This window comes from Cyanistes caeruleus, chromosome 20, assembly GCF_971803275.1.
Source record: "Cyanistes caeruleus chromosome 20, bCyaCae1.hap1.1, whole genome shotgun sequence".
Lineage (NCBI taxonomy): Eukaryota > Metazoa > Chordata > Aves > Passeriformes > Paridae > Cyanistes > Cyanistes caeruleus.
Genome location: NC_141720.1, coordinates 99400 through 124940, shown reverse-complemented (window position 1 = coordinate 124940; position 25541 = coordinate 99400). Strand labels below are relative to the sequence as shown.

The window sequence follows — 25541 nt, the reverse complement described above, 5'->3', positions numbered from 1 at the left end:
TGCCTGTCTCCCTGCTCAGGCTCAACTCTCCTTCAACACGGATACGCTGTGCTGAGACCCCAGGGACAACCATGTTGTCAAGCCACCAAACCCTTTTGGCGTCTCCCCTCCCTTTGCCCCGTGGAGCGGAGTTGCCACAGCCGGAGCCACATGCCAGGGAGGACACACTGGGTACAGCAATGCCTGGATAGACCTCAGAAGCCACCACTGGGATGGCTTTTGCCCCCTTCAGCTCCAGAGCAGCATCACTGCATGGTGCCAGGAGCATGGTCCTCAACATGCTGTGGATGGAGACTGTGAAGGAAAGGACAATGGCTCGATGCCAGCACTGCCAGCCCCACTCACTTTGGGGCAGAGACACACAGGCCTGTGAGCGGTGCCTTTGGACACCCGTGTTGCACTCACTCTAGGGACCCTTGGCTGTGGGTACCGCCCCAGGCCTGGCCCCATGTAGCTAGAAGAAGGATGACTGCTTCCACATCACACCTGGCTGATGCTGCCCTGGGCACCACAGGGGCAGGTGCTCTGGTGTTCCACCCACGACCGATTTCTGTCATCAGTGGAATGTCACTGGGGGTCTTGGCCCCACTGGTACATCCTGCCCATCCTGGGGTCTGTTCACCCCAGCCCTGCCTGGCCTTGGGCACTGGCTTTGTCCCCAGGCAGCAGTGCCATTGCAGAGGCACGTGGGGGGGCAGAGGGGTATTTCACAGGGTATTTCACATGCTGGCACCAGCTATTCCTCCCCTCTGCCCTTAATCATGTCCCTCACCCTCAAGTCTCTCACCCTGCCTCCTGCCTGCCCTCACCACTTGCTTCCCCTATCACAGGGCATTGCTGCAGCTCTGCCAGCTTTCTGCTGTGTCCCCTTCCACGTCGCTTTTGCCCTGGCACTTGTTCCTCAGTGTCCAACCCTGTACAGGATCCACCTGCACTAGGTTCTTATTGTTGGGTCACTGGTGGTACTGGAAGAAGGGTTGCAGCACCCCAAGATGGCCTTGGAAGCTGGTGGTGGAGTGGCCTTAAGGTACGAGGGTGGGACAGTCTGGGTGGGTGCCAGTGCAGCCTGGCAGTGGTGCCTGAGGTGGTGGGGAGGGAAGGATGCGCTGCAGTAGTGGGACTGGCAGTGTCACTGGCCAGAGTGGGCACCTCCTCAGCCAGCAGTGCCCCTCCTTTTTGCAGAGGGTCCTGCTGCCTTGTCACCCACAGGGACTATGGCTGGTGCCTGCAGCTCTCAAGAAGCTGCAGCTGTGCCCAGAGGTGGGGTGGTAGCAGGGCCTATGATGCTGACCCTGCCGCCCCCCACTGCTGGCTGGAACAGTCTTTGGCAACGCCCCAGGGCAGTCATGCACCTTCCTGGGGAGAACACACGGTCCATCTGCCCTGTGTGTTCCGATGCCCTCTCTGCCTCCTTGGCATGGGCTTGGCTGGAGGCCCTGAGCAGCACCAGGGACCTCAGCTGGCTGCCACGGGAGGTGGGGAGAGGCTGGCTCTGGTCCCACTTGGATGCAGGAGTAGGGCCTGACTTCAACTGTCGCCATGCCCCCTGGTCCCATCAGCCCCATAGACCATCTGCAATAGATTGTGATACAATATACAATATTTTCAATAGGGGGAAATCTGGGGGAAGCTCTATTTTCAGGTTTTCCAGACCATATTTTTTTTAAATGGCATATGGGAAACTGTCTGGATCTGGGATGGGTTGGAAGGGACAGAGGTGCATGTTCCTGCTCCTATGCTGGCCATACTCTGCCTTCCCCAGGGGATGCTGGGGAACAAGCCAGCTCAAAGTTTGCCCTTTGCCATCAGGGAGAGGGGGTAGTGTCATCTTTGAGTCCCCAGCTGTTATCTTGGTGGCACCCTGGGGCACCCCAGGGTGGGCAGTGCTTTTGTGCTCTGGGCTTTATCCTTGCACCATACCTGCCACACTACACTTTTGTTCCAGGCTCCAGAAGGGCACTGGCAGCTCAGTCACAAAATGTCTTCCCTGTCCACCCAGTCTTCCCCCTGCCCACCATGCTGTCATCCCCATGGCTTCTGAGGGTCAGTGGAGGTGCCCACACAGCCTGGGTGGCAACAGTGGCCTCCCTGCCCTGGGCTTAGGGCTGTCTGGGCACAGTCGCTGCTAGAGTCACTCCAGCAGCGGAAGGTAGCGCCCCAGGGCATTGTCCCAGGGCAGGGGTGGCTGCTGCCTTAACACTGTTCACTTCATTGACTTTGGCCCCGCTTCCGGCCTTGCCTCTCCCTGCACGTCCTTGGCCACCAGCCGTGGGCATAGCGCCAGTGCTACTGCTGCTATACTCAGCCCCAGGCATGGGGCCCCTGGGGGTGGGGACGTCTTGGAGCTGCTTGTATATTGCTACCAAACAAAAATAAGATGAAAATAATGATCGTTTTAAATAAAAAATAAACTGGATCCATTGAGGCTTTGTAGCTGGGCATGGGGGGAATGGCAGGGCTGGGTGCCTGGGAGGGCCTGGAGGAGGAGAAGAGTGGTAGTGCCCAGGGTGGGGCTGCAGGATCCTGCTAGGGGCAAGGAGTGCTGGGCACAACACAGGTCTATGCCCAGTGCTTGTAATCATTCAGGCAGTGTGGGGTGGCTGGGGGTACAGGCAGACGTGGCAGCAGCTGGCAATGTCACTAGCTGCCCTTATGGGCCTGGGGTTGGCAGCAGCCACGGTGGCGGGGCCCTGTAGCAGGGCATCCTGTCTATGCCGTGGGGCCAGGCATGGGTGGGTGTGGGTGCACCCCGAGCAGGAATGTGGGCTGGGAGGGGCTGTGGTTTCAGCTGGGACACTCAGGGTGCAGCCAGCAGTGCAGCAGGAGCTGCCACACAGCATGGCTGAGAAACCCCAAATCCAGCTCTTCATCAAGGTGAGGGGGGTCCTGAGGTCGGTGCCCCAGGCCAGTGGGTAGCCCTGGCAACCAACCCTGGCAGCGTTGCAGTGGGGGGGGGGGGGTGGGGGGTGGGGGGTGTGGCTGGGCTGCCCCTGCCCACTGCAGTGCCCAGATGTGGTGCATTAGGCAGGCAGGGAGGCAGATAGTGGGCAGGGGGTCGGGCACCAGGTAGGCAATGGGGCTGACAACAGGCAGTGGGGCAGGCACTGGGCAGCAGGTAGGTGGGGAGACAGACAGCAGGCAGCTCAGGCTCTTCAGGGTGTACTGTTTGCTGATTCCTGCCCTACAAGCACAGGGTCTGTGGAGGCTAAACTTGGGGAGGTTGGACCAGGTTCCCTCCTGAAAGTAGGGCCGTGCAGTAGGGCACCACAACATCTCTCTGCCCCTTCCAGGCCCTTCCCAGCCGCTGCCTGGCTGGTGCAGTCTGGCTGTGCAGGCAGGACGGGGCTCACCTGGGATTGTGGCTGGGGGTGACAGAGCCACCAATATTGCTGTCATCTTCCTCTGGCACATCTCTGCTGCTGTCCCCTGCCACTGCCACCCCTGCTGCCACTACTGCTCTCAAGCCCTTGCCCCTCGACACTGAGGCCGGAGCAGCCTGGAGGTCCTTGTCCTCAGAGGGTGCTAGGGCCAGCACCTGCTGTGCCATATGGCTGCTCTGGACTGTGGCATTGAAGCTCTGTGAGCTGGCAGAGGCCAGGAGCTGGTGCCCTGCCTGGCATAGCAGGTACCATGGACTGCAGGACAGCTTGCCAGGCTGAGCTGGGGCATGTGCCCTATCATTTTCACCCTGTACCCTTTGGGGCTGCCCCCACTCAGGCCATGCCAGGGTGAAAGGACATCTTAGCTCTCCTTCTGTGCCCACAGGCAAGTGAGGATGGGGAGAGCGTGGGGCACTGCCCCTTCTGCCAGCGGCTCTTCATGGTGCTGCTGCTCAAAGGGGTGCCCTTCACCCTCACCACTGTGGATGTGAAGAGGTGAGTGGCCATCCCCTCCCAAGGGGTGCCAACTCTGGGGCCAGGATCATGTGCAGAGTGGGGGGTTGGTAAGTCCCCAACACTTTGGGAAGGGATGTGAAGGGTGGGCACTATGGGATGCATGGAGGTTTTTTTACCTCCCCAGGTGACCATTGGTGCTGGGGGAGGTTGGCAGGTATTTCCTTGGGCACACAGTGAGGCAGGAGGGGCCTGAGTGCACTATCTTTTGCAGTGATGCCCCAGAACTCCCTTTGCTTGGGACATGTGTGCACAATATGAACACACACACGCACACAGAGTGCCCTGCGGAACCCTGGACATGCCAGGCATCAGTGGTGTACCCATCTTCCACAGGGCGCTGGATGTGCTGAAGGACTTTGCACCAGGTGCCCAGCTGCCCGTCCTTCTCTACAATGGCGAGCCCAAGACTGACACCATCACCATTGAGGAGTTTCTGGAGGACCAGCTGGGCCCCCCCATGTCAGTGGCTGGTGCTGCCTTGAGAGGAGGAAGTGGCCCCCCAGAAAAGGGCAGGACAAGCTGAGGGATGCAGATGAGCCTGTCAGCCTCTGCTACCTGCCTCAGCTGTGCCCATGTCCCCACAGGTGCCCCAGTCTGGTCCCGCATTACCCGGAGTCAAGCCTGGCTGGGAATGACATTTTCCATAAGTTTTCTGTCTTCATCAAGAACCCGGTACCTGCACAGGATGAGGGTGAGGAGCGGCTGGGGGAGTGCCCCATGCAACCTCTTGGGTGCCACACCGCAAAGCCTAGCCTAGTCACACTGAGCTTTCCCAGTCCCCCCCACCCAGTCCACAGTCAGGTCTGTCCAGGCACCGCCCTTCTACACAGGCCAGCATGGCTGAGTCAGCTCTCTGTGGGAGGGCAGAGGCAGGTGCTAGCCTGAGCCAGGTGGGAAGAGGCTGACAGGTGCTGCCTGGACACAGGGAGGGGCTGGCAGGAGGCCGCAGCAGAGCAGGGGCCCCATGCCCGGATCACGGCTGTACTGTGACCTTACCGCCCTCCTTGCAGCATTGCAGCGCAGCCTGCTGCGCGCCTTGCTGAAGCTGGATGAGTACCTGAGCGCCCCTCTGGAGCACGAGCTGGCCCAGGACCCTCACCTCCGGGCCTCCCAGCGCCATTTCCTTGACGGAGACCACCTCACACTTGCTGACTGCAACCTGCTGCCCAAGCTCAACATCGTTCAGGTAAGCCACTGGCATCCCAGTACCATGCCTTTCTCCTTTCCCTGGCATCCCCATGCCCTCACTTTCCTCTTGGTGCTTACAGCAAGACCCTGCTCCTTTCCCAGTTGTTCTCTCAGTTCTGTGTCCCCCAGCATCCCTCTCCCAAGGAGCCTGCCCAGCACAAGGCCCTCCGACAGATCCCACTCCTCTCTGCATCCCCTCCTAAGTGCCAGCCCTCAAATTCACAGTGCCAGGGATGTTCCTGGCTCCCTGCCACCCTTCCCAACTGGTGCCTGCCCTGGTGGTAGAGACCTTGGCACAGTGTCAGGCAAGTCTCCCCCATTTGTGCCTGCAGGTCGTGTGCCAGCACTACCGCCGCTTTGGGATCCCCAAGGACCTGCAGGGTGTGTGGCGGTACCTCAACAGTGCCAGTGAAACTAAGGAGTTCAAATACACCTGCCCCAATAGCCAGGAGATTATACAAGCTTATCGTTCCGTTGTCCGGGCACTGCAGTGAGCCGGGCACGTGCCCTAGTGGGTGCAGGGCCAAGACTGTGGTCAGGCAGGAGGTCAGCGCCCACCCTGCCCCTGCCTGCCTGCAGGGGCTCAGGAGAGCTGTGCCACTCGCACCCAAATTCCCTCCACTGGCACCCAGGTGCTGGCAGCAATCTGCAGTGCACCGAGCCCTTCTTGTGCCACCCACCCTTCCTCACAACCAGGACAAGCTCTGTGGCCCCTCGAGCATCAGGATGAGGACAAGGGGACACAGCCAGGGGCACCATCGGTGCCAAAGCTGTGCCCACCTGAGGGCAGGGGCAGAGCTCGGCACAACAAGCTGCCCTGCAGCCACTTGCATAGGCACGCTATGCCACCCACCTGGGCTGCAGGCACCACAGGGTGCCCTCACACCTGCACCAGGTGAGGTGGCACACCCATAGAGACCTAGGAATGGAGCTGGAGAGGGATGGCACAGGCAATGGGCAGAGGTCAGTTCCCCCCAGAAATCTCAGTTAGGAAGCTCTCAACAGACTTGGGTGTTGTGAAGCAAGGAAAGCCCAAGCTAAGCTTCAGAGCTCCTGGAAATCAATAAAAGCTTTGCAAGCAAGACCAGTGTGAGTCTGGAGTGAACACTCCAGCAGCTCCTCCCTTACAAGGCTTTGTACTGACATCCTCATCCTCTCCCAGCGTGCAGCAAGGCAGAGCCCACCCTCACAGCTCTCCAGAGGGGTTGGCCAGGTTCTAACCACACACCCATCAGCCCATTTGCAAAAAGCTGGCAGAGAAGGGAACTTCTCTGAGGCCCGGACGCCCAGGTTCAGCTGAAACAGGCTCAAGGCTTCCCGAGAAAGGGAGAGGCAGAATGGGGAGACACACCCAGAGAGACCAGCTGGCTAAAAACACCTTTACTGGCAAGAAGCAAAGCACAGGTAATTTTTCCATTCCATGGTATCAAGGCTCCATCCAAACTCCACCAGTTCATGGTAAGTGAGGTCAGCACCTTCCCTGCCAGCAGGGAAGAGCTGCAGGGGAAAACCCCACCATGCTGGTGTCCCCTCTGTTCCATTTGTCCTGCCCAAAGGTCCTGCCACCACCCCAGCTGAGAGGTGGCTGCTGGCTCTGTTGTCTCCCTGGGTCGAAGAGCCCAGTAGGTCTGGAACGACAGGGACACCTCCTTGTTCAGACATAGGGTCCATAGGGCTGTCATCGGGGTACAGGACATCACAAGTCCTCAAAATTCACTCCAGATGGCGCCTTCTTGCTGAAAGGAGATCAGAGCCCCGAGCCCCGCTGCCACCATAGTTATGGAGCAGAGCCCACAGGGTGCCCAGTGAGCAGTACCCAGCCCCAGCACTGACCTTTTGAAACCAGGGTTAATGAGAGACTCCCCATGGACCTTCCTTTTGGCTGGCAAAGCTGAGCCAGAAGCACTACTCTTCCTGGGGCTGGGGTCTACCTCAGTCATGAACAGGCAGTACACAGATTACAAGTTACCAAGGAGCTCTGGCAGCCCTCCCAGTCCCTCCAGGGCCAGGGGGAGCCTCTGGGAGCCCAGCCTGGCAGGACCAGCAGCCACAGAGGGCAAGAAAGGACCAAACTTGGCCTCCTCCCAAAAGGAGCCATGGATCCGCCACAGCATCCAGTCTGGAAGCACAGCAAAGTCTGCCCTCCTTCTGAGGCTGGCAATGCCCAACCTTTGACCTGAGCATCCCAGACACCAGGACAACAGGTGGCTGCCAGCAGCCACAGTCAAGGGCATTCAGAGTGTCCTGAAGAGCACATGGATACAGGGACCAGCAGCCTCCAGGAAGAAGAAGACAAAAGATTGTGGGACCAGGGCAGGTGTCCCTGGCAGTGCCTACCTGGCAGGAAGAGCTGCTGGCTCTGGGCAGTGTTCTTCTCAGGGCTGCAGGAAGATGATAACGTCTCCACTGCTACTGAGACAGGAGCCAGAGCCAAAGCTTGTGACAACACTCCCCAATTCTGCATGCAGCACTTCAAGCCTCCACAGCAAGCTCCCTCCACAGTCAACCTGAGCCCCATTCTCCTCTCAGCACTTCCATCCATACTGCTGCTCCAAAATCTTCCCAGACCCCTCAAACAAAGATGTCTGTAAGTTGACTCCCACATTCGGGATGCTGGTGTGGTGCTGGATGGATGGTGACCACGAGGACAGGGCTGTGTTTCCACACAGAGTCATACCACTGTGCCCTCTGGGCCCAGGCAGGGTCTCTTCTGCCTGCGAGGGTCTGGTGCAGACCCTGGCCAGCTCTGAGAACGGGCCAGCCCGAACAGGGAAGTGATGGGCAGCAGCTCTTCTGCTGGCCCACTGGGACTGGTGAGAATAAACCACCTGGGGTGAAGCCCTCTCCTGCTGCAGCTGAACTGGGGCGCCTAGGGCACTTTAGGTGGGGGTGATCCCATGAAGGTGGCAGGAGCTGCCAGCTCTCCCTTCTTCTAAACTCACCACGGACCTTTCAGGCGCCTCTCCAGGCTCTCGATGCAGCCGGCCATGCCGAAGATCAGCGCCTGCAACTGGCTGCGCGCCTCGGCGGCGGGCAGCTGGGCGAGGGCCAGGGCCGGGCACCGCGGCTCCTCCGGCAGCCACAGCGTGGCCGAACCCGGGCCCAGGCTCAGCGCGGCGGCCCCATGACCCAGGGCGGCCCTGCGGGGAGCGGGGGTGAGGGGAGCGGGAGAGAGAGGGAGCCCCGGGCGAGGTGGGGCCTAGGGTGGGGGCAGCACGGGGCGAGAGGGTGCCCGTGACGGGGGAGGTTCCAAGGCGGCGGCACCCACCTGAGCATCGCGCCGTGCTCCTCCGGCGGGCACCGCTGCAGAGGGAGAGGAGGAGAAGAACGTGTCCAACACGCCCTAGCCTGGGTCCAGATCCATCTCTGCCCCGCCGGCACCCCAGGTCTCAATCCCGGGCTCTCCCACCGCCCCCTGTCCCCCGGAACATACACAGCCGAGCACCGGGCAGCCACCGAGCTGCCCGGCCCAGACCTCCATCGCGTCGGTCACACTGCGGGAGGAAGCAGCTCAGGTAAGGGCCCCCGCGCGGCCCCGTGTCCGCTCCCCACCTGCTCCTTCTCCAGCCCCGCTCTCACAAGACGGTGCCGTCGGGTCCGCAGTAGCAGAGGAATCGCCCTGTCCCGGCTCGGAGCAAGTGAAAGGGCCCTACCGGTTCCGCCATAGCAGCGGCGGAAAAGGGGGTGGAAGGGGCGGGTACAAAGGGGGGGTGGGAACGCCGTATCCTGCCCAGGGCTGGGCCCGGCAACTCCGCCATGGTGAACCTCGGTGTGCGGCGGGTGGAGGATGGTGTGGCCGCCAAGCACCCGGTGCGCCGCGCGGGGGACGGGCTGGGGGGCCTGGAGGGGCTGAGGCTGAGGGGGCCGGGTGGGCTTCCGGCCCCCGCGCTGACGCCTCCTCGCAGGCGCTGCAGCAGTACGCGGCCTGCCAGTCTCACGCCTTCATGAAGGGCATCGGCACCTTCCTGGCAGGTATAGGCCCGTCCAGCCACCCCGGCATTCCCCGAGATGTCCTTGGCCGCTCCCCCGGGGGCAGCGGGAACGTCCGGTAACCTCGGCCCCCGTCTCTGCAGGCAGCGGGGCCGCCTTCGCAGTGCAGAAGCTGGCGCGGCAGAAGCTGCCGTACAGCCCGCAGTGGAGCCTGCTGCTGGCTGCCGGTAAGTACCCAGCCCGAGCGGTAGTGGGGTGTTTGCCATTGTTATGAGGGTTCGTCTCTGGCTCCAGGCACCTCCCTGTGCCCCGGCCCCCAGGGCTCAGGAGGGTTGGCGGCAGCTGGCAGGTGCTGCTGGCGCTCCCAGGAGCACTTCGGCCGCCCCAGCTGCAGGGTCCCTCGGAAGCTACGTGGTAACCAGAGCTGAGACGCAGAAATGTTCCAACTTTTGGATTTACCTGGAGACAGGCAAGTCCCCACAGGAGCTCGCCATGACTGGTCAGCCCGCAGGTACAGTCATATCTTCCTACTGCTTTCCCTGAGCTTGTCGTGCCTGGTTCTTCTCTGCTGCAATAATTATTTTGCTGTTCCTGTCTTGTAAGCTGGTGACTGTCATTGCCAAAATCTCATCCCGGCACCCTGCAGCCAAGGGGTGGGAGCCAGGAGCACCCATGGTGGGTGGAGCTCCTTACCTGGTTTCATGCCTCTCCCATCCCTCTGTGCACCTGGCACAGTGGGTTCCTCAGCAGGGCTGGTGAAGTGGGCTAGGTGCACTTGCTGCTGCCTCCTGCCCCGTGTGCTTTGGGTATTCATGAAAGCCAGCACAAAAGGCTCGTTTGCTGGAAGAGGAAGGAGTAGGTAAGGGGTGGAGAGAGCAGCTGAGGTGTGGAGGGATTTGCTGCTCAGTAGGGTGGCAGAACTGGAGGGGCATCAAGACAAGTGCTGCTGGACAATTCTGCTCACTGCTCTCTCCCACACATGAGCTCCTAAAGCTAGGCCAACTTGAAGAGGCTTAATGTGCTTCACCAAGGCTCTGTGGTTCTTTTCCTACCCTTGGCAAACTTACCAGGGTGGGTACTTGAAAGTCCAGGGAACTTGTGCTTTCTTGTTGCAGAAAACCTCCCCCGTGCAGAGGACAGGGATAGCATCGCAGCACTGGTGAAGAGGAACAGGTACGGTGACGTGGTGGAGTAGCCAGCAGAGCACAGCATTCCGTGCCCATGTCCTGCTTCACTCCCTCCTGCCTGTCCAACCTGATGCTGCCCATGCTGCCTGTGAGGGCGGTAGGCGTGGTGACACTGCTGGAAAGCTCAGAGGACTTGATCCTGCAGTGAGAGCATGGTGGAGATACCTCAGGAATTGCTGCTGCCTGTCCCATGGCCTCTGCACATTGCACTGCGGATACAATAAAAGTTGAGAGCTGAAGGCACTCGTTGTGGATGAGGTGAAGGACAAGAGCAGGTGATGAATGCTGACCTGAGGCAACCTCTGCAGTGAATGCTGGAGCAGATTGCTTTGGTCCCTCTGTGGTGATGGCTGTCACAGTCAGCACCTAGATTGCTCTGAGATAGCTGCAGGCATTGACAGGTTTGGGCAAAGTTGTGAGGGCAGAACTGTTGCTGTGTCCCCTATGTTTCCTAATCCCAGCCAGTCCCCCTGTCCTTTCACTGCAGCAGCAAGGCTTTTTATACTTACCTGAATAGGCCCGAGTTGAGCCTCATAGCTGGGTGGCCTCTGGGGTGTTTTGTTCCTCTACAACAGGGGTGACCGTGTGCCCAGGGCCCCTCTCTGCAGTGCTCACCTGACATTGGCTAGTCCCAGATTGCCCATCCAGATCCATAACTACTCGGCAAGGCAAAGGTACTGTGTAGAATCCCATGCACACAGTGGGCCATGTGGGGGTTTTCCATGTCAGACTCCAAGTCTTGACTAGGTAAATTGTCTGCTCTTGGTGGATGTCCAGCTCTGATGCAGCTGAATTTCTTTGAAGAGAAAACTCAGCCTGAATTTTGGGAGCTGCCCGGGTTCTTGGAGCAGGGTTTCATCTTCAGGAACAAGTGCCTTTTCCTTGTGATAGATAGGCCCTGAACCTCACAACAGGAGGGAGTCCCTGAGCTGAGGAGATGAAGAGCTTGGGGAGGAAACTGGGCTTGGGGATTCACAGCATCATCTGACCTGGAATCAGGTTTGCCCTGTGCAGAGAGATGGGGAGCAGCCAGTGGAAAGCTGAAAGCAAAGTGCTGCAGGGAACAGGTGTGTTAAGTAAAGCATGGCATTCCAGGAGTTCAGCTGGAGCAGGGAAGGGTGTTGGGAAGTTAGCAAACCCACAGAGCAGAGTTGGTGGAGTCAGCAGGAGCAAAGAGGGCAGTGAGAACTGCAGCTCTCTACAGCCACTTCTCTCCAGTGTTTGTGGAACGTGCAAGGTAGGGGGAGGCTTCCCAAAGGATTGAAGGCTGGGACCAGTCCCATGCAGCTGCCGAGAACCACAGTGTGTGTCCTGGTGCCTCTGAACGGCCAGTGACTGCAGCAGCAAATGTGAGCTGCTTTGCTGCCGCCCTTGAGCGCCAGTGTTGGGCCCTGTCAGTGAAGGCTGCTGGCAGGTTGTTTTGCTGGAGGCTGTGGCAGTGAGGTGAGTGACTGCACCTTCAGCACTGGGGAAACATGAGCTTGGTGACTGTGGGTGGCTGGAGCTCGTCCACCTCCAGGTGGACGTGGGTCTGGAGTGAGACTTCCAGCCCACCTTGGTCTATTTGAGGTCACCTCCAGGCTGGTAGAGTGCACAGAGCCCTGATGGTGTCTCAGTACTGGATGGGCTGCAACGGCTGAGCTCTTCGGGCATGATCTTCGAGCCAGACATGTATCTGAGGGACTCTGTCCTTGTGGGACAGCCAGCCTGAACTGCCTGTTGCTGATCACAAGCCACTGAGCCATAGCAGTGGTTACAAAGGTTTATTTCAGATTATTAAAAAAACTCAAACAAAACCAAACCTTCATGTTTGTACATCCCTGTTACTCAATTGGAAATGAAGGTGCATCATCCTAGCTGCCTGGTGTGGGGTGATGCCAGGCTCAAATCCCAGTGCAGAGCAAAGCCCCACATTGTGGGAGCCCATCAGCTCTGTGCCAGCATAGCCATGCACCACAGAGCTGCAGGAACTGGGGTGTGCAGGAGTCTCTGGCTGTGGCAGAGGCAAGTCTGGCATAGGAACTATGGGGATAGTGAAGGCACCATGTCTGGTTGTTGAAGTGGGACCTGGAAGCTGCCATCTTCCCACATCTGGTTGTTGCCAAGTCCTTACCCAAAGCTGAGGCAAATGGTCAAGGCCAAGACCTTGCCTTTGGGAAGGTCAGTGGGGTTTGTGTGTCAGCCAGAAAGACACCATGGGCTTCAGGTGATGCCCAGAGCTCCCCAGGAGGCAGGGCTGATGCTCTGGGGACAGGCTAGTGATGTCGGCTATAAGGACTAGTGTAAGTAATATTCCCCATTCATACACATACACATGAGAATGAATCCTGTTGTTGCTTGGGCTCATTGGCCCAGTTCAGCTCAGCTCTGGTGGCAAAAAGATGTCCTAGCTCTGAATGTCCCATTCCCAAGCCTGCTCCAGGGTCCCTCCCTGAGTAGTGCTGGGAAAAACCCTTCTCCCACAGGGCCAGTGATCCTCTCCTGTCCTTCATTTCCTGCAGCTTGAGGGCAAGGGGAGGGCAAAAGGGGACAGCTTTCCTTCTGGGATGGTGTCAGGCCTTGGAGGAGGACATTGAGCACTTGCCACATACCAAGCATTCAGACTGTGGAGCCTCCAGCAGGTAGGATGGTGCTGGTCCTGCAGCTATGGCCCACCCTGTCCCTGCCATCAGATTATGCTGGACTTGCTGTGCCGGAGCAGGCAGATGGCAGTCACCAGGGATGTCAGGGTGGTGACCACAAAGAGCAGGATGAGGATGACCCAGTAGTTGTACAACATGCTTTTGTGGGAGGAGGGCTTTTCTGCCGGGATCATGTTGGTGAGGTTCAGCATGTAGCCCAGGGCCCAGCCAATGGAGGTTTCTCCTGCCTGTGGAAACAGCATGGCATGGTCACCAGCCAGCCAGTCCAGCTGCATGGGCCTCAGGAGACCTCAAAGTCATAGAATGATGGAATCATTGAAGTTGGAAAAGACATCTAAGATCATGGAGTCTAACCTGTAACACCAGCACTGCCAAGGCCACCACTAAACTGTGTCCCCAAGTGCCACATCTGCACGTTTTAAATCCCTCCAGGGATGGTAACTACCACTTCTGTGGGCAGCCTGTTCCAATGCCTGACCACACTTTCCATTAAGGAATTTCTCCTAAAATCTAACGGAAACTTCCCCTGCCACAACTTCAGGCCATTTCCTCATCCTGTCACATGTTACCTGTGAGAAGAGACCACCCCCCCACCTGGGTATAATCTCCTGTCAGCGTGCTGTAGAGAGTGAGGAGGTCCCCCTTGAGCCTCCCGTTCTCCAGGCTGAGCCCCACCAGCTCCCTCAGCTATTCCTCATAAGACTTGTGCTCTAGACCCTTCAGGAACTGCCTCAGTGTCAGCCCAAGGGAGAAGAGTGTGGGGGAGCCCACAGCCCCCTGAGTCTCTGCTTGCCCACAGGTCCAGCCAGCCCAGGGACAGAGCAGTGACCATCCTGTGCTGAACTGGGCTCATCCCCTGCGAGTAAACCTTGTGTGCTCAGGCCAGTCCTGATCTCCTTGCACAGCCCATGGCATATGCAGACAAAAGTATCATCCTGCCCTGAGGTAACTTCCCAAAAAGCCTCAGCAAAGCATTTTGTGGGATGGCTGGTGTCTTGAGGGCTAAGGAAGGGCTGAAGGACCTGACCCCAGGACCACCTCATAGACAGCTCAGCTCATTTGTTTCCATCCCCCAGGAGATCCCTCCAAAAACTGAGAGTTCCACCCTGCCCCTGTTCACTGAGCTCTTCCTTGGTTCTGCTTGGCTCTTTTTCCATTTTGCATTATTTCTCCTGCAGGGTTCTTTGGCCTAGCTCCAAAGAGATCGCAATGGAACGGGGATGCTACCTACCTTCTTCTGGAAGGCAATGTTGGTGAAGGAGTGGTTGTTGAAGCTGTAGCCTTTGGTGGTGAGCAAATACACAAATGTGCTGACAGCGCAGTAATCTGGCAGCCTCTTCTCCAGCTTGGGGGCTTTCTGGAGCAGCTGGGTGGGATGCACAGAGGGAAAAAGAAGAGGGGTCAAGCCAGCCATGGCCAGGTTTGTGTCTGTGGCCTGAAGCTCAGGGTGGTTACATCTGTGAGGCCAAGGCTGCCCATACCCATCTGAGCCTCCTCCCAGTCCGATATGGGAACCATCAATTGCCTTACCCCTACTCCATTGGTGCCAGGAAGCCCAGTGACCTCCAAGGGCTTCTCTCAAAGCTGGATGCTACCCCACATGAAGCAGCCCCCTCCTTTCCACAATGCGCAGGGAGCCCACCTCACTCCAGCTGGTGGCACAGATGGTCTCTGCAGCATCCTTCAGATCGCTGGGCAGGTGCACGGGTCTTCTCATCACAGTCTGGATGAAGTCCACCGTGTAGAAGAAGGCAGAGAAGGCCTGATGGAGGGAAAGGAGCAGCTGTGGGACAGGCTGGGAGCAAACTCTCTCACCATGAGCTGACACTCTGGCCAGTGTGGTGGGCACCAGCAACCACTGTTACAGAGCTGGGGGTCTGGCTTTGCTGCCACAATATGCTGGGGACAACCTGCCCAGCCAGCAGCTGTGTCACCACCCTCCTCCATGCCGGGACTTACAATGAAGTCTCCTGAAACCTTCGGCTGGAAAACACCATCAAAGGAGCAGCGGGAAAAAGAGCAGTTGGTGAAGTCAAAGAGCTTGCTGACATGCAGAGAACAGAGGTTCCCATTCCCGGTGCCGACCAAAATAACAGTGGTGTTGAGGGCAAGGCTTGGCCTCTCCTTCTCCGTGCAGGGGCTGTCATAGATGCTGCTCAGCAGTAGGCTCTTGTTGTAGCCCATAGGCCAGCAGGGATAGGAGACAATTTCATGGTAGCTCTCAGCCTGCCAGAGGAGGGACACACACATAGGGTGCATGAGCTGTGCCATAGCCACAGCTCCCCTGGAGTTTGAGCAGTGAGTCACACAGCAGCTGCCAAAAGTGTCTCAAAATGGCTTGGGGTGTCTTGGCTCTTAGCCAAGGGCTGCATCATATAGTGGAGATGGTGGGCAAAAACCCTGGGAAAACAGGAAAGGGTTGAGGGCAAAACCCAAGTTGGCTAGTAAAGGTGTTCAGCTGGTCCAGGACTGAGGGTAAACACCAGAGTGAGGGGGAAAACTGTAGGGTCGTGACAGCCAGCATCCACATCAAAGCACATACTGTACCTGAAGGAGCTTAGAGAGGAGCCTCTTGAGGACCTGATCCCTCCCATAGCAGAGAAAGCTGTGTGTGTACACTTTGTATGCCTGGCCATACAGCTTCAGCATCACCTCATTTCTGGGGTTTTCAATTGTGTCCCTGGTTTCAAAAGTGATCTGTGTGGAAGCACCCCCAAAGTCCATGGCCCCCAGGGTCTTCTTCTGAGGCTGGATCCATTCTCCAAGCCATCCACGCTGAGCCAGGGAGGACAAGAGAAGGAATAAGTGTATGATGATCTGCCCAGCCACCACAGCCATCCCACTGAATGTCACTACCCCCTGCCCACCTTGATGAAGTTCTCCAGGAGATAGTTTGCAGTGACCCAGCCAAAGACCCCTTCCTCTTCCCCTGACAGGATCTTTGCTCCCCGGAAATCAAAGGGGTACGTCTTCAGCGTGGCTGCTACAGCTCTGAGGACAGCGTCTGACACCTGTGGGTCTGCAATGCTGTGGGCCAAGTGAGAGGGCAGAGTGACAGGCCTGTGCCACAGTGCTGCAGAGCCCTCCCTGTCCCAGCAGCCCTTGAGGGGGCCAGCACTGCCACAGTAGGGCCCAGGAGAGAGCTGAGCCCTTGCCTGGGTACCCATAGGCACATCCTGAAAAACCACCTGCTAATTTCCTTTATCTCTGCTGGAGGAGGCAGGTGAAAGGAATGAAGTGGGTTCCCTCCTGCTGGGATGGACAATGGGGTCCATCCTGCCTGGGCTGAGTGAGAGGAGCACAACTCCTCCCCCCGTGTGGTCTTTGAGGGGTGATTATTCTCACTGTTTCATCATTCAGCCATCAGGCTGGCAGTGAGGGCAAAGGATTTTCCTCCTAACATCCAAAGTCTGTGTGAGTTTTCCTGGTGCTGACCCCCCACCAGCCTCTCCACTAGCACTGTGCTGGCTGTGCCCTGCAGTGCATATCCTGCTCTGAAAGATAGGACCACTTCTGCAGGGAACACAGCACTGGGCAGCTGGGTGCTGAAGAGCTTTGCCAAGCAAAGGGGCAACACTTCAGCCATCCTTCACCACCTCCGTCCCTGCTGTGCGTGGCAAGCTGGCATGTCAGAGTGGCATGACAGGGCCCCCCTGAGCACTCACTTGAGCAGGCGCATGCCAGCCGTGGCACCCAGGTAAAGCGGGGTGCCGGTGTGCTTCTCCTTGGGCACATCTTTCAGGGCCAGGTTCAGGCAGTGCTCCAGGCTTGTCCCGGCCGCCAGAGGGTTTGAGCTGTAGCTGGAGATGCCAGGACCTGTGAAGAGGAAACAGCATTACTCCCTGCTGGTGAGGGGATGATGCTCAGTGGGAAGATGCCTGGTGAGCAGCTTTTCCCCATCAAGGCTGTCTGAAAGGCAGTTTTCTGTGGGCATGAGGCCATCCAGGGTCCAGCCACATCTCCCAGCCCACACTACATCCCTTGCTGGCTGACAGTCTGGGAAAGGTTGATAAATGGAGAGTGAAAAACTGACCCTGGCTCCTCACTGGCCTAGGCAAGGAGATGGATTGTTCCCTGGTGGTTCAGTACTTGCCAGGAAAAGATAAACCACAAGCATGCATGGCTGCAAGCCTTGCCGGGTGTTGGGAGACATTTTAGGAATAGAGCTGAACCCATTAGAGCATGTTATTACACCAGTGAATACAGAGGGAGGCAGCTGGGCATGGCAGGGGCAGTCACACCATGCTGCCCTGCCCCAGGCATGCAACAGACACCACCACCAGCCCTCAGCCCCCAGCCCCAGGCTAGGGCCAGCCCTTACCCTCCACATCACACATGCTGTGCTCGCTGACCACCCCGGTGTCATTCTCCTTGTCTGCAGGCCACTTGTAGATGAACATAGCGGTGTGGGAGGACCCAGCGTCCAGCACGATGCCGTACTGCAGGGGGAAGGCAGTGAGTCAGGCCTGGAGGCTTAAGGTCCCCTGGCTGCTCCAGTCCTTCCCAAGGGAAGACACTGGGTCTCAGTGCACAACCACTCCTACCCTATTGGTGCCCAGCAGCTCCAGAGCATCATCTGGCAGAGGCAGGCTTTGCACTGCAGCCTGGCACTGCCAGGCCCACACCTGCCCAAACAGGGCACTCCCTGGGATGTGATTAGGACTGTGACACTGGCCATTCTGGGATACTATTTGGAACAGGGACTCCAGCTTTTTGGGTAAAGGGATTCCCTTGAGTGCAGCTCAGGGGACTCTTCCCCCACTGCAGATTACCATCACTCTTGGCTGCCTGCTGAGCCATACTAGCAGGTCCCTGGGACTGGTGGTGGGTAGGATCACCTGAAATGGCTCCTTGGGATGCTCTTGGCCAAAGAAGGGCAGCCAGGCCCCTCATCCCTCCTGCCCTTGTATGGCTTAGCCATTCTCTGGCTATAAATAGCCCTGTTCCTCCTGCCAAACAAGGTTACCCAGCTCCATACGTGCTCCCTGCAGCATCCTTGGGCGGACCCCTGTGCCTGACCCCTGCTGCCCATGGTCTTGGGCCTGCCCATGCTGGCCCCCGCTGTGCCCCCTCAGGGCTGTGAGTACGGTATACTTGCCTGCTGGCACCCAGGGCTTTGGCAGGGCTTTGTGCATGTGGGACAGTCCTCAACACCAGCATCTCCTGGTGGCACAAGGATTTTTCTAATAGAGCCCCCTGATCAGACCCTGGTGATGCTGCAGGAGCAGGGGACATAGAGGGGTCCCCACTGTGACCCCACACTGGGACAGTTTTTCAATGCCAGCTCTATCTCTGCTGTCTTCTGTGTCACCCATGGTCCCAAGGGTTCTGCCCCAATGCAACATCACTCAGCCCAGCCCCAGTCAGAGCTGCTCAATCCTAAAGCCCCTGTAGAGGGGACAGAGAGGACAGTGATGTTCCCAAAGGCTATGGGTAGGGCCTGGGGCGCCTGATCAGTGTGTGGCTCTGCCCAGGAGAGGAGGCAGATGGGGACATTGAGAATTTCCCATGTGCTGCTGCCTGGCACTGTGCCCGGCTATGCCCAGGACTCAATCCCCCATCCCACAGGCTCTCCTGTCTGGCCCATGTCGCATGAGGGGCTCATCCCTGTCCCCCCACCATTCTGCCTCTCTCAAGGGTGGTGCAGTCATGCAGCACCCAGGTTTGCAGTGAGTTGTGACAGGTTTCCTTCCTACTGCAGTAGCCACAGCAGCCACAAGATTTAGAAATTGCCAGAGATACATTTGCCAAAAGAAGAAAGAAAAGGGCTGTGAAGAGCAGGCAGCAGCTCAGGACACTCAGGCCATGAGCTCCACTGTAGATCCATGAGGGAAGGATCAGCCCTCAGCAGCAAGATTACTAATCCAGGGCGGTTTTAGGGCAATATTCCAAGCAAAGGCGCTGGAAAGGGAAGATGTGGAGCTGTAGCTCAGCAGTGAACAGCACTATCCAGCAGCTAATGTGGACTGACTCAGCAAGGACCACATCTTGTCCAGGCTGTTGGAAGATGTGTCTAGGGTCTCCCATAACAGGACTGACCTCTAAACCATGTGGGCATCTTTTGGGCTGAGTTAAAATAACACAAAGTTCTGCATTCTCAAAACACTACTGAGCTTTGTGTGAAAACAATTCCTCAGCACCTTCCTGGTACCAGTCCCATGGGAACAGACACTAATGGACACCGGAGCACACACTATGCTGGAACTTACAGCACTTGGCATGTCCAGGAACCCTGAGTCCCTGGGCCAGGCCTTGTGCAGAGGAGGGTCAGGACAGAGCAGGTGATCAGGGATGCTTGGCCCCAAACCGCAGCACTGCCTGCAGATTAGAAGGTTTTACCACTCAGAAAGCAAACAAGCAGCAAAAAAAAGCACAAGAAGAAAAGTTTCTGTGAATTAATTTGGTTTAAAACCAAAGGTCCATCTTGGAACCAGAAAGAAGAAAGGCTTTCCAAGCTGATTCAAGTACTACATATGGGGGTCTTGGTACTGATCTAATTCCTCCATGTTTTAAGAGATAAAATCCACTTTGAAACCAGCTCAGGGCACTGCCCAAGATGCCCCAGTATGTGGCAACAGGTGGCAAAGAAAGGCGTCACAGAGAAGGAGTTAATAATTGGTAGTTATACTAAGAAGAAAAAGGGTCATCTTAGTTAAGCCAGCTCGTCTTCTCATTCTAGTCTTCATTATGTATGACAAGCCCAGAGAGAAGGCAGCAGCACATCTGGCATGCAGGCTGGCTCAGAAAGTTTCCAAGTAAATTGCTTGGGATGAGAAAAGGGGTTTTAGATGAACTATTTTTCAGGATAAGAGCCTGGAATTATTCTAAAACAAAAGACTTGGCCTACAAAAGGAGTACTTGGCCAACAAGAAATTGTTCAGGAACTTCTTTCATCATCAGAATTTACAATGAAAAAGAAAAAAAAAAAAAAAAGCGGCTTGTATTCAAAGGAAAGTGCATTTGTCACCCAGCAGCACTGGCTCAGGCAATGCAGTGGAGATGCTGGGGTGTGCAGGGGAGCCCTGGCCCAGGCAGAGCCACAGCAGCAGACACTGACTCGGCTGTTCTGGCCTGGGGGGCTTCTGTCTTTCGGTGTGTCCAACAGATTCCCCTCCCAAAACGCACGTTCTAAGGCACAAGGATGGGTGGCAGAAGGTCCCACAGCCGGGGGTCCCGCAGCGGAGGTGCCACACAACGGTTCTCGCTACTGGGGCAGCTCCATCCCTGCGCACCCGGCGGGGGATGCTCTCCGCGACCCTCCCCGCAGATGAGGGACCTCTCAGTCCCGGCGCCTCCCGTGACGCTGCGGATCCTCTGACGCCGGCGTCTCTCCCGCACCGGTGATCCTGCACACCGGGAATGCCATACGCCGAGGTGCCCACGGCGACTCCCCCAGCCCCTGGCAGCCCAGGACCTCCCGGTACCCGCCGCCACTCCGCGCTCGGTGCCCCCGCGCCGCTCTGTTCACCTTGAAGCCCGGCGGGCCCCGTGTGTCCCTGGAGCCGAGGAGGAGGAGGAGGATGCCCAGTAAGCAGCCGAGGGCCAGAAGCAGAAGCAGGGCGGCCAGACGGCGGGCCATGGTGGAGCCGGGCAGGTGAGCGGCTCGGCAGCAGCGGCGGCTCCTGCCGCTCCTCCAACCCCGCCTCCTCCTCGCCCGCCTCTCCCGGCTGAGTCACCGCCGCCCCGGCCCACCCGGGCGGGACACCGGGCTCCGTGGCACTGCGCCGGGCGGCCCCGGCCTGTGAGTCCTGGGGCTGCCCCCGACACGAACTCGGATCTTCCTGCCTCGGGACCAGACCCATCTGCCTCCCTCAGGCACGGTTCTTTTGCCCGGGATCAGCCCCAGCCCGGCCCCTCAGGCACCGCCCCGGCCCCAGAATCAGCTTTGTTCCTCGAGCATCACCGTTACCGGGAGGGCTCAGCCCAATCCTGTCCCTCCTCCCTAGGCACAGCCTATGTCCCTGGGAACAGCCCTATCTACCCCTCCGGGCGTGGTCCTTGACCCCAGGCTCAACCCCATGCTGCCCCCGCCCTGGGGCTTTGCCCTTAGATGGATTCAGTGGGACGTGGGATCAGGACGTGACATCCTGAGATAGAGCAAAACTCCAAGAACCTCTCATCTACAGTGATTAACAGCTGCGGCTGTATTCCTGCTTTTAATCATCGCAAAAACTTTGTGACAGCACTGAGAAGCCCAGATGTGTACTGAGGCTGTTTTCAATATGGTCACAAGTGAATAATGTAATGCATTTGTATAGGGAGCAGCGAGCCAAAGGAGGTTGGGCTCCTTCCTCTGAGAAAGACATTTACAGCTTGCTTACACGGTGGGATACAACAGTGAACAAAATAATAAGGAGAGGAGGCTGGAGGACACGGCTCCTAGAGCAGCTGGGTTGCAAGCTGAGGGTCACAGCCTCACACTGAGGGTGTGAGCTGAGGCTCCACACGCCTGCTTTACTTCTCACTATTTTTTGAAGCAAGGAGCTTTCCTGCCACTCACAGCTGATGTACAGCACACGCAGCACACGTTGCACCAGCACTAGACCTTCTGCAGAACTTCCTGCCCGTCACTGTGGTATTGGGGTGCAGAGGTGCTCAGGGGGCTAAGTCTTTGCCCACGGCTTGTGGTGCAGGAGCCCCCAACCCTGATGCGCCACTCCATTGCACAGGTTCTGCCCCACAGGGCACGAGCTCCAGTGCTGTCCCTGAAGCAGTGACTGGCATCAGAGTCTGGGAAAGAAAATGTCTAAATAGGGGCACAGAGAGTCACCCTCACCCTGGCAGTGCCCATCACTGTGGAGCAGGGCTTCTCAGCAGGACTGCTGTGTTCAATCTGTGAGTCTGTTTGCAGGGGTTTATGTCCCCACTTCAATTAATTAAGCACTTAACCCTGGAAAATCGGTGTCAATCTATTCCAAGACATTAATGTATTAATTTATGTGAAAAAATTACTCCCCTTTGCTGCTGATTATGCCACAGGAGAACACAGTCCTGTCCCTGAGGCTCAGCACAGCATCATTCCCACTGCCTTTCTGCCTTTCCAGTCTGACTCTTCTCAAGTTTCTATGGGAAAATGCCCGCCTGTTCTTGACTCTTCATGCTGCCCACTGCACACCTCACCTTCTAAGGCACTCCTCTGCCATCCTCTACAGTGCAACTGCACCAGGGATTACCACAGAGAGATCTTTTCTGGATTGCATTTAATCCCTTTCTCAAACCTCCTGCTTCACCCTTAGATGGACAAGCAATGAGGTCTTCAAAGACTGAAAAGGAACAAAAAAATCTCTTTTCTGGATAGGTAGGGAGCAGAAACAGGGTTGGGGGAGCCCTGTGGGAGTAGGGCTGGTGCCCTAGTTTGTGGCAACGTGCCTCAGGGAAGGCAGAGTTACATTGTCCCACCCCAAACCCCTTGTGAAAGGCGGCCCAGAAGTTCTGATTGGGTTTGAGTCCCTGGGGGGTTTCTCCCTTGCTGTGTTTCTAATGGTCCCTGACCCTGAACTCCACCTTCAGGGGTGGAGAGCCTCGGGAATTCTGTCCCTCAAAAACCCCTGCCCTGCCTTTGTTCGGGGCTCTTTGTTCTGGATCTGACTTTGTTCCCGTGCTGAATAAATGGTTTCATGAACAAGGGCCCATCTCGTTGGTGTTCCATGCTGGTCCCCAGAATCCTGCTGCTTCCCTGGATGAGATCCTGAGGTTGTTGACTGCAACACTTGTTCTTCATCCTTCTTTTGGTTTTGGGGACTTTGCAGCGAATTCCTATCTGGCAGGTGGTCCTTGGTGTGGTGGGACCCATCCTGGGAGATGTGAGCGTTCTCCATACCTTGTTCTTGTGCAGACTTGGCCATCCTATTCCCAGGCTGTCAATGAGTGGCTTTGAAAGGGGGGTTGGCATTCCTTCTCTCCCCAGGGGGGAGCTGCTCCTCCTCTTCATGGGGTCACTTTTGCCACCCTCTTTCCAGCCCCAAGGGGATAGGAGGTGTGAGCTGAGGTTTGAGGGAACCTGTGCCAAGCAATGTTCAACCACTGGTGTCCCAGGATAGTCAACCTCCAGTGCAACCAGGAAGGCACCAAAAGCTTGGACATGCTGGGGTGGAAATACTCCCATTCCCAGGGGAATGTCAGCCAGGCACACACATGTATAGCCAGAGAAATACCCAAATATCCTGTGACGGTATGTTCAGGTGGGCAGCACCCCAACATGGCTGGCTGAGCTCAGCCCAGCCAGGTTTGGGCACTGCCAGCTGCTGCCCCGGTAAGGGGGGAAGCAGGGAGGGGATCTCTTGTCACTTCTCCTTTCCCATGTAGCTCTGTCAAGGCACCACAGGCCAGAGAGCAGGGCACTGAGGCTGGCAGTACCTTTGCCCGTGGTGTGTGGGCAGCCCCAGCCATTTGCAGGGAACTCAGCCATGTCCCTGGGGAGGAGCAGGTGTCTGCGCTGAGGTGGCTGCCCCAGGTGGGTAGTGCCTGAGCTTCATGCACAAGGAAGTTCAGTGGGAAAAAACAAATGAAGGGCAGGGAGGGCTTTCTCTGCCATGGAAGATGAAGCAGGCAACTTGCTCCAGCGGCAGGAGGTGAGAGCAGCCTTGTTTGTCTGCAGAAACAGGGGTCTGGACTTTGGGCACTATCAAAGAAAGGCAAGAACAGATGTCATCTCTGCGGGACTCAGATTGTGAAGCATACAATCTGCCCAAATGAGCAGGTTCAATAAGCAAGCAGCTGCGTGGGGGAGCCAGCCCAGCACAGCCTGGTTGCCCTGCCGCACTACCACTCTGCCATCTCTCTGCCTGCCACCCTGCCACCCTGTCTGCCTGCCACCCTGCTTGCCATCTGTCAGCCTGCCAGTGTCTCACCTCTGTCGCCTCTGCTGATCTCCACAGTGCTACTCTCCATGCATTCATCCTCCCTTGACCATTCCCAGGGACAGAGGAACACTGTGAATTTTTAGGGAACTGCTTTGATAGCAGGAGGGACAGATCCCCTCAGCATGACCAGATATGAAAATGGCATTGAAACCTGAAATAACCAGAAAATCCACCAGATGCGGGAGCAGGGTTTTCTGTGGGGCAGCAATAAGTTCCCCACAATTTAATGCAAATTTTTCATGATTACAGCCTGTGTCACCACTGTGATGAGGCCACAGCAGCAAGGGACCAGGTTAACCTGTGAGATCAGGCAGATGCTGATCTCTTTTCTCTGCTGATCAGTGATAGGACCTGAGCATGAAGCTGTGTCAGTGGAAGTTTAGTCTGGTTATCAGGAAGAAGTTCTTCCCCAGAGGGTGCTGGGGCATTCACCAGTCTCCCCAGGGAATGGGCACAGCCCCATGGCTACCAGAACTCCAGGAGCATTTGGACAATGCTCTCAGGGATGCACAGGGTGGGATTGTTGGGGTATCCTGTGTAGGGCCATGACTTTTTTCCATGACCAGGCATTTTCCAACTTTAATGATTTTGTGCTTCTGTGATCCTTAAGGACTATCAGGACTATTCTACGGTTCTATCCTTCTTTGCGGCATTGGACAGGAGCCCAGAGGAAGGGATAGATGTCGCAGGCAAAGGGAAACCAGCTCAAGAGCCTCAACTCCCTACTGTGCTGATGTCTTTGGCTCACCCTATATCTGGATAAACACAAAGAACTTAATCCCAGGTAAAGCTGGATGAGGATGTGTCGCCAGCATGCCTGAGGCACCTGAGAACTTTTGTCTGTATGTCTACATCCCCTGCAGCTGGTGTGGACATGGGCTTCAGCTCAGTCACCCAGGGAGACAGGGCTTTCCTCCAAGGAGAGGCACAGGCACAGACTCCCCAGGAAAGACAGGGCATGCTGGCACCCATCCCAGCTGGGCAGAAAAAACTCGTCCCCACCATGGAGCCGGAGAAATAATCCCTGGGGGCAGAATGAAAGAAAGATGAGTACAAAGAGGAGAAGGTGGGGAGTGCATTAGTCACCCAGCAGTGCAGGGGACCGCCACTTCCTCAGACAAAGGAGAGGTGTTTTTTTTTTTTAACAAAAGCCTCTGAGGTGGGGACACCTGGGTGAGGGCTGCAGGGTTGAACAATGGATCATTCAAGGAGATCAAAGGAGACACTGGATCAGGAGAAGGAACTGATGTCTCTGAGAGGTGGGATTTGCTGGTTGTGGGAATCATGGCTGTTCAGTGGCTTTGTAAAACACAGATGAGCACATCTGGGAGCACTGGTGGGCGGCCCTGCAGCTCCGTATGCGGTTGGGTAATAACAGGAAGAACATAATGAGCCTGTAGATACTGCAACAGGCTGGGGTCCAAAGGGAGGGGTTAAGGACAGGGTTCTCTGCTCCCATCTGCGAGCTCCTCAGCCAACAGCAAGTGCAGGGGACCATTCAATCCAGAAGCATTCAACAGTTTTGGGATTGGCCCAGCACAGGCCAGCCCTGAGCAATGCACAAACAATCCCACAACACACTCCAGAGCTGCTCCAGCACAATATTGATCTTAGCCTTGGCAGAAGCCCTGGGGGTCCTGACCTGCTCCTGAGGGAGCACTGGGAGCCAGTGGGGTTCCTCTGCAGAGGCACCCAGACCAAGAACCAGCAGAGTTCCACCCAGGGACAGAGAGGGGCTGGCTGGAGAGCAGCCTAGTCCCTGTAGCAGCCAGAAGGACATTTGGGACAGCATGAGGCTGCAAAGATGTTCCCAGATGGAGCACAGCCCCCATCTGC

The 25541-nt window shown here is 57.1% G+C and overlaps 5 protein-coding genes and 1 long non-coding RNA gene across 20 annotated transcripts in view; 3 read left to right on the top strand and 3 right to left on the bottom strand.

Moving 5' to 3' along the window:
• The window catches only part of ABCA2 (ATP binding cassette subfamily A member 2), a 32228-nt gene extending 31750 nt beyond the window's left edge, over nt 1-478 (top strand). For all 5 annotated transcript variants that reach the window (XM_086858184.1, XM_086858182.1, XM_086858183.1 and 2 more), the window contains one exon: nt 20-478. In XM_086858184.1, coding sequence (XP_086714310.1) covers nt 20-55 — 36 coding nt within the window. In that variant the 3' untranslated portion in view covers nt 56-478. The remainder of the gene's footprint in view (nt 1-19) is intronic.
• Nucleotides 26-6166, top strand: CLIC3 (CLIC family member 3). 6 transcript variants are annotated; one of them, XM_086858186.1, is made up of 7 exons: nt 26-171; nt 831-1027; nt 3766-3875; nt 4230-4355; nt 4481-4587; nt 4907-5082; nt 5417-6166. In XM_086858186.1, exons 1-7 carry the CDS (start codon nt 72-74, stop codon nt 5576-5578), a joined length of 978 nt encoding a protein of 325 aa, XP_086714312.1. In that variant the 5' UTR covers nt 26-71; the 3' UTR covers nt 5579-6166. The 6 variants fall into 6 exon arrangements, with proteins under 6 accessions (XP_086714312.1, XP_023793761.1, XP_023793762.1 ...); XM_023937993.2 differs by lacking the exon at nt 26-171 and having other exon boundaries at nt 494-1027; XM_023937995.2 differs by lacking the exons at nt 26-171; nt 831-1027 and adding an exon at nt 2695-2874.
• A 283-nt stretch (nt 6167-6449) lies between these two features.
• On the bottom strand, nt 6450-8842 carry PAXX (PAXX non-homologous end joining factor). Of its 4 annotated transcripts, XM_086858194.1 has the most exons (7): nt 8664-8842; nt 8518-8578; nt 8353-8387; nt 8034-8224; nt 7422-7493; nt 6918-7011; nt 6450-6820 (listed from the first exon to the last, which is right to left on the bottom strand). In XM_086858194.1, exons 1-7 carry the CDS (start codon nt 8840-8842, stop codon nt 6781-6783), a joined length of 672 nt encoding a protein of 223 aa, XP_086714320.1. In that variant the 3' UTR covers nt 6450-6780. The 4 variants fall into 4 exon arrangements, with proteins under 4 accessions (XP_086714320.1, XP_086714319.1, XP_086714322.1 ...); XM_086858193.1 differs by having other exon boundaries at nt 6661-7011; XM_086858196.1 differs by lacking the exon at nt 6450-6820 and having other exon boundaries at nt 8027-8224.
• TMEM141 (transmembrane protein 141) lies at nt 8804-10440 on the top strand. Of its 3 annotated transcripts, XM_086858199.1 has the most exons (5): nt 8804-8894; nt 8990-9056; nt 9158-9241; nt 9403-9525; nt 10130-10440. In XM_086858199.1, the coding sequence occupies exons 1-5, from the start codon at nt 8841-8843 to the stop codon at nt 10207-10209; spliced, it is 408 nt and encodes a 135-aa protein (XP_086714325.1). In that variant the 5' UTR covers nt 8804-8840; the 3' UTR covers nt 10210-10440. The 3 variants fall into 3 exon arrangements, with proteins under 3 accessions (XP_086714325.1, XP_086714324.1, XP_086714323.1); XM_086858198.1 differs by lacking the exon at nt 8990-9056 and having other exon boundaries at nt 8810-8894; nt 9057-9241; XM_086858197.1 differs by lacking the exon at nt 8990-9056 and having other exon boundaries at nt 8810-8894; nt 9057-9241; nt 9335-9525.
• On the bottom strand, nt 9453-10170 carry LOC147649667 (uncharacterized). The gene is made up of 3 exons (XR_015278181.1): nt 10082-10170; nt 9708-9854; nt 9453-9582 (listed from the first exon to the last, which is right to left on the bottom strand). It is a non-coding gene; the product is annotated as an uncharacterized LOC147649667 (long non-coding RNA).
• A 1509-nt stretch (nt 10441-11949) lies between the features above and the next one.
• ENTPD2 (ectonucleoside triphosphate diphosphohydrolase 2) lies at nt 11950-20532 on the bottom strand. Its single transcript, XM_023937984.2, has 9 exons — nt 20312-20532; nt 17165-17282; nt 16509-16659; nt 15711-15870; nt 15391-15618; nt 14803-15069; nt 14486-14605; nt 14075-14209; nt 11950-13070 (listed from the first exon to the last, which is right to left on the bottom strand). The coding sequence occupies exons 1-9, from the start codon at nt 20420-20422 to the stop codon at nt 12870-12872; spliced, it is 1491 nt and encodes a 496-aa protein (XP_023793752.2). The 5' UTR covers nt 20423-20532; the 3' UTR covers nt 11950-12869.
• Between the last annotated feature and the right edge of the window lie 5009 nt (nt 20533-25541).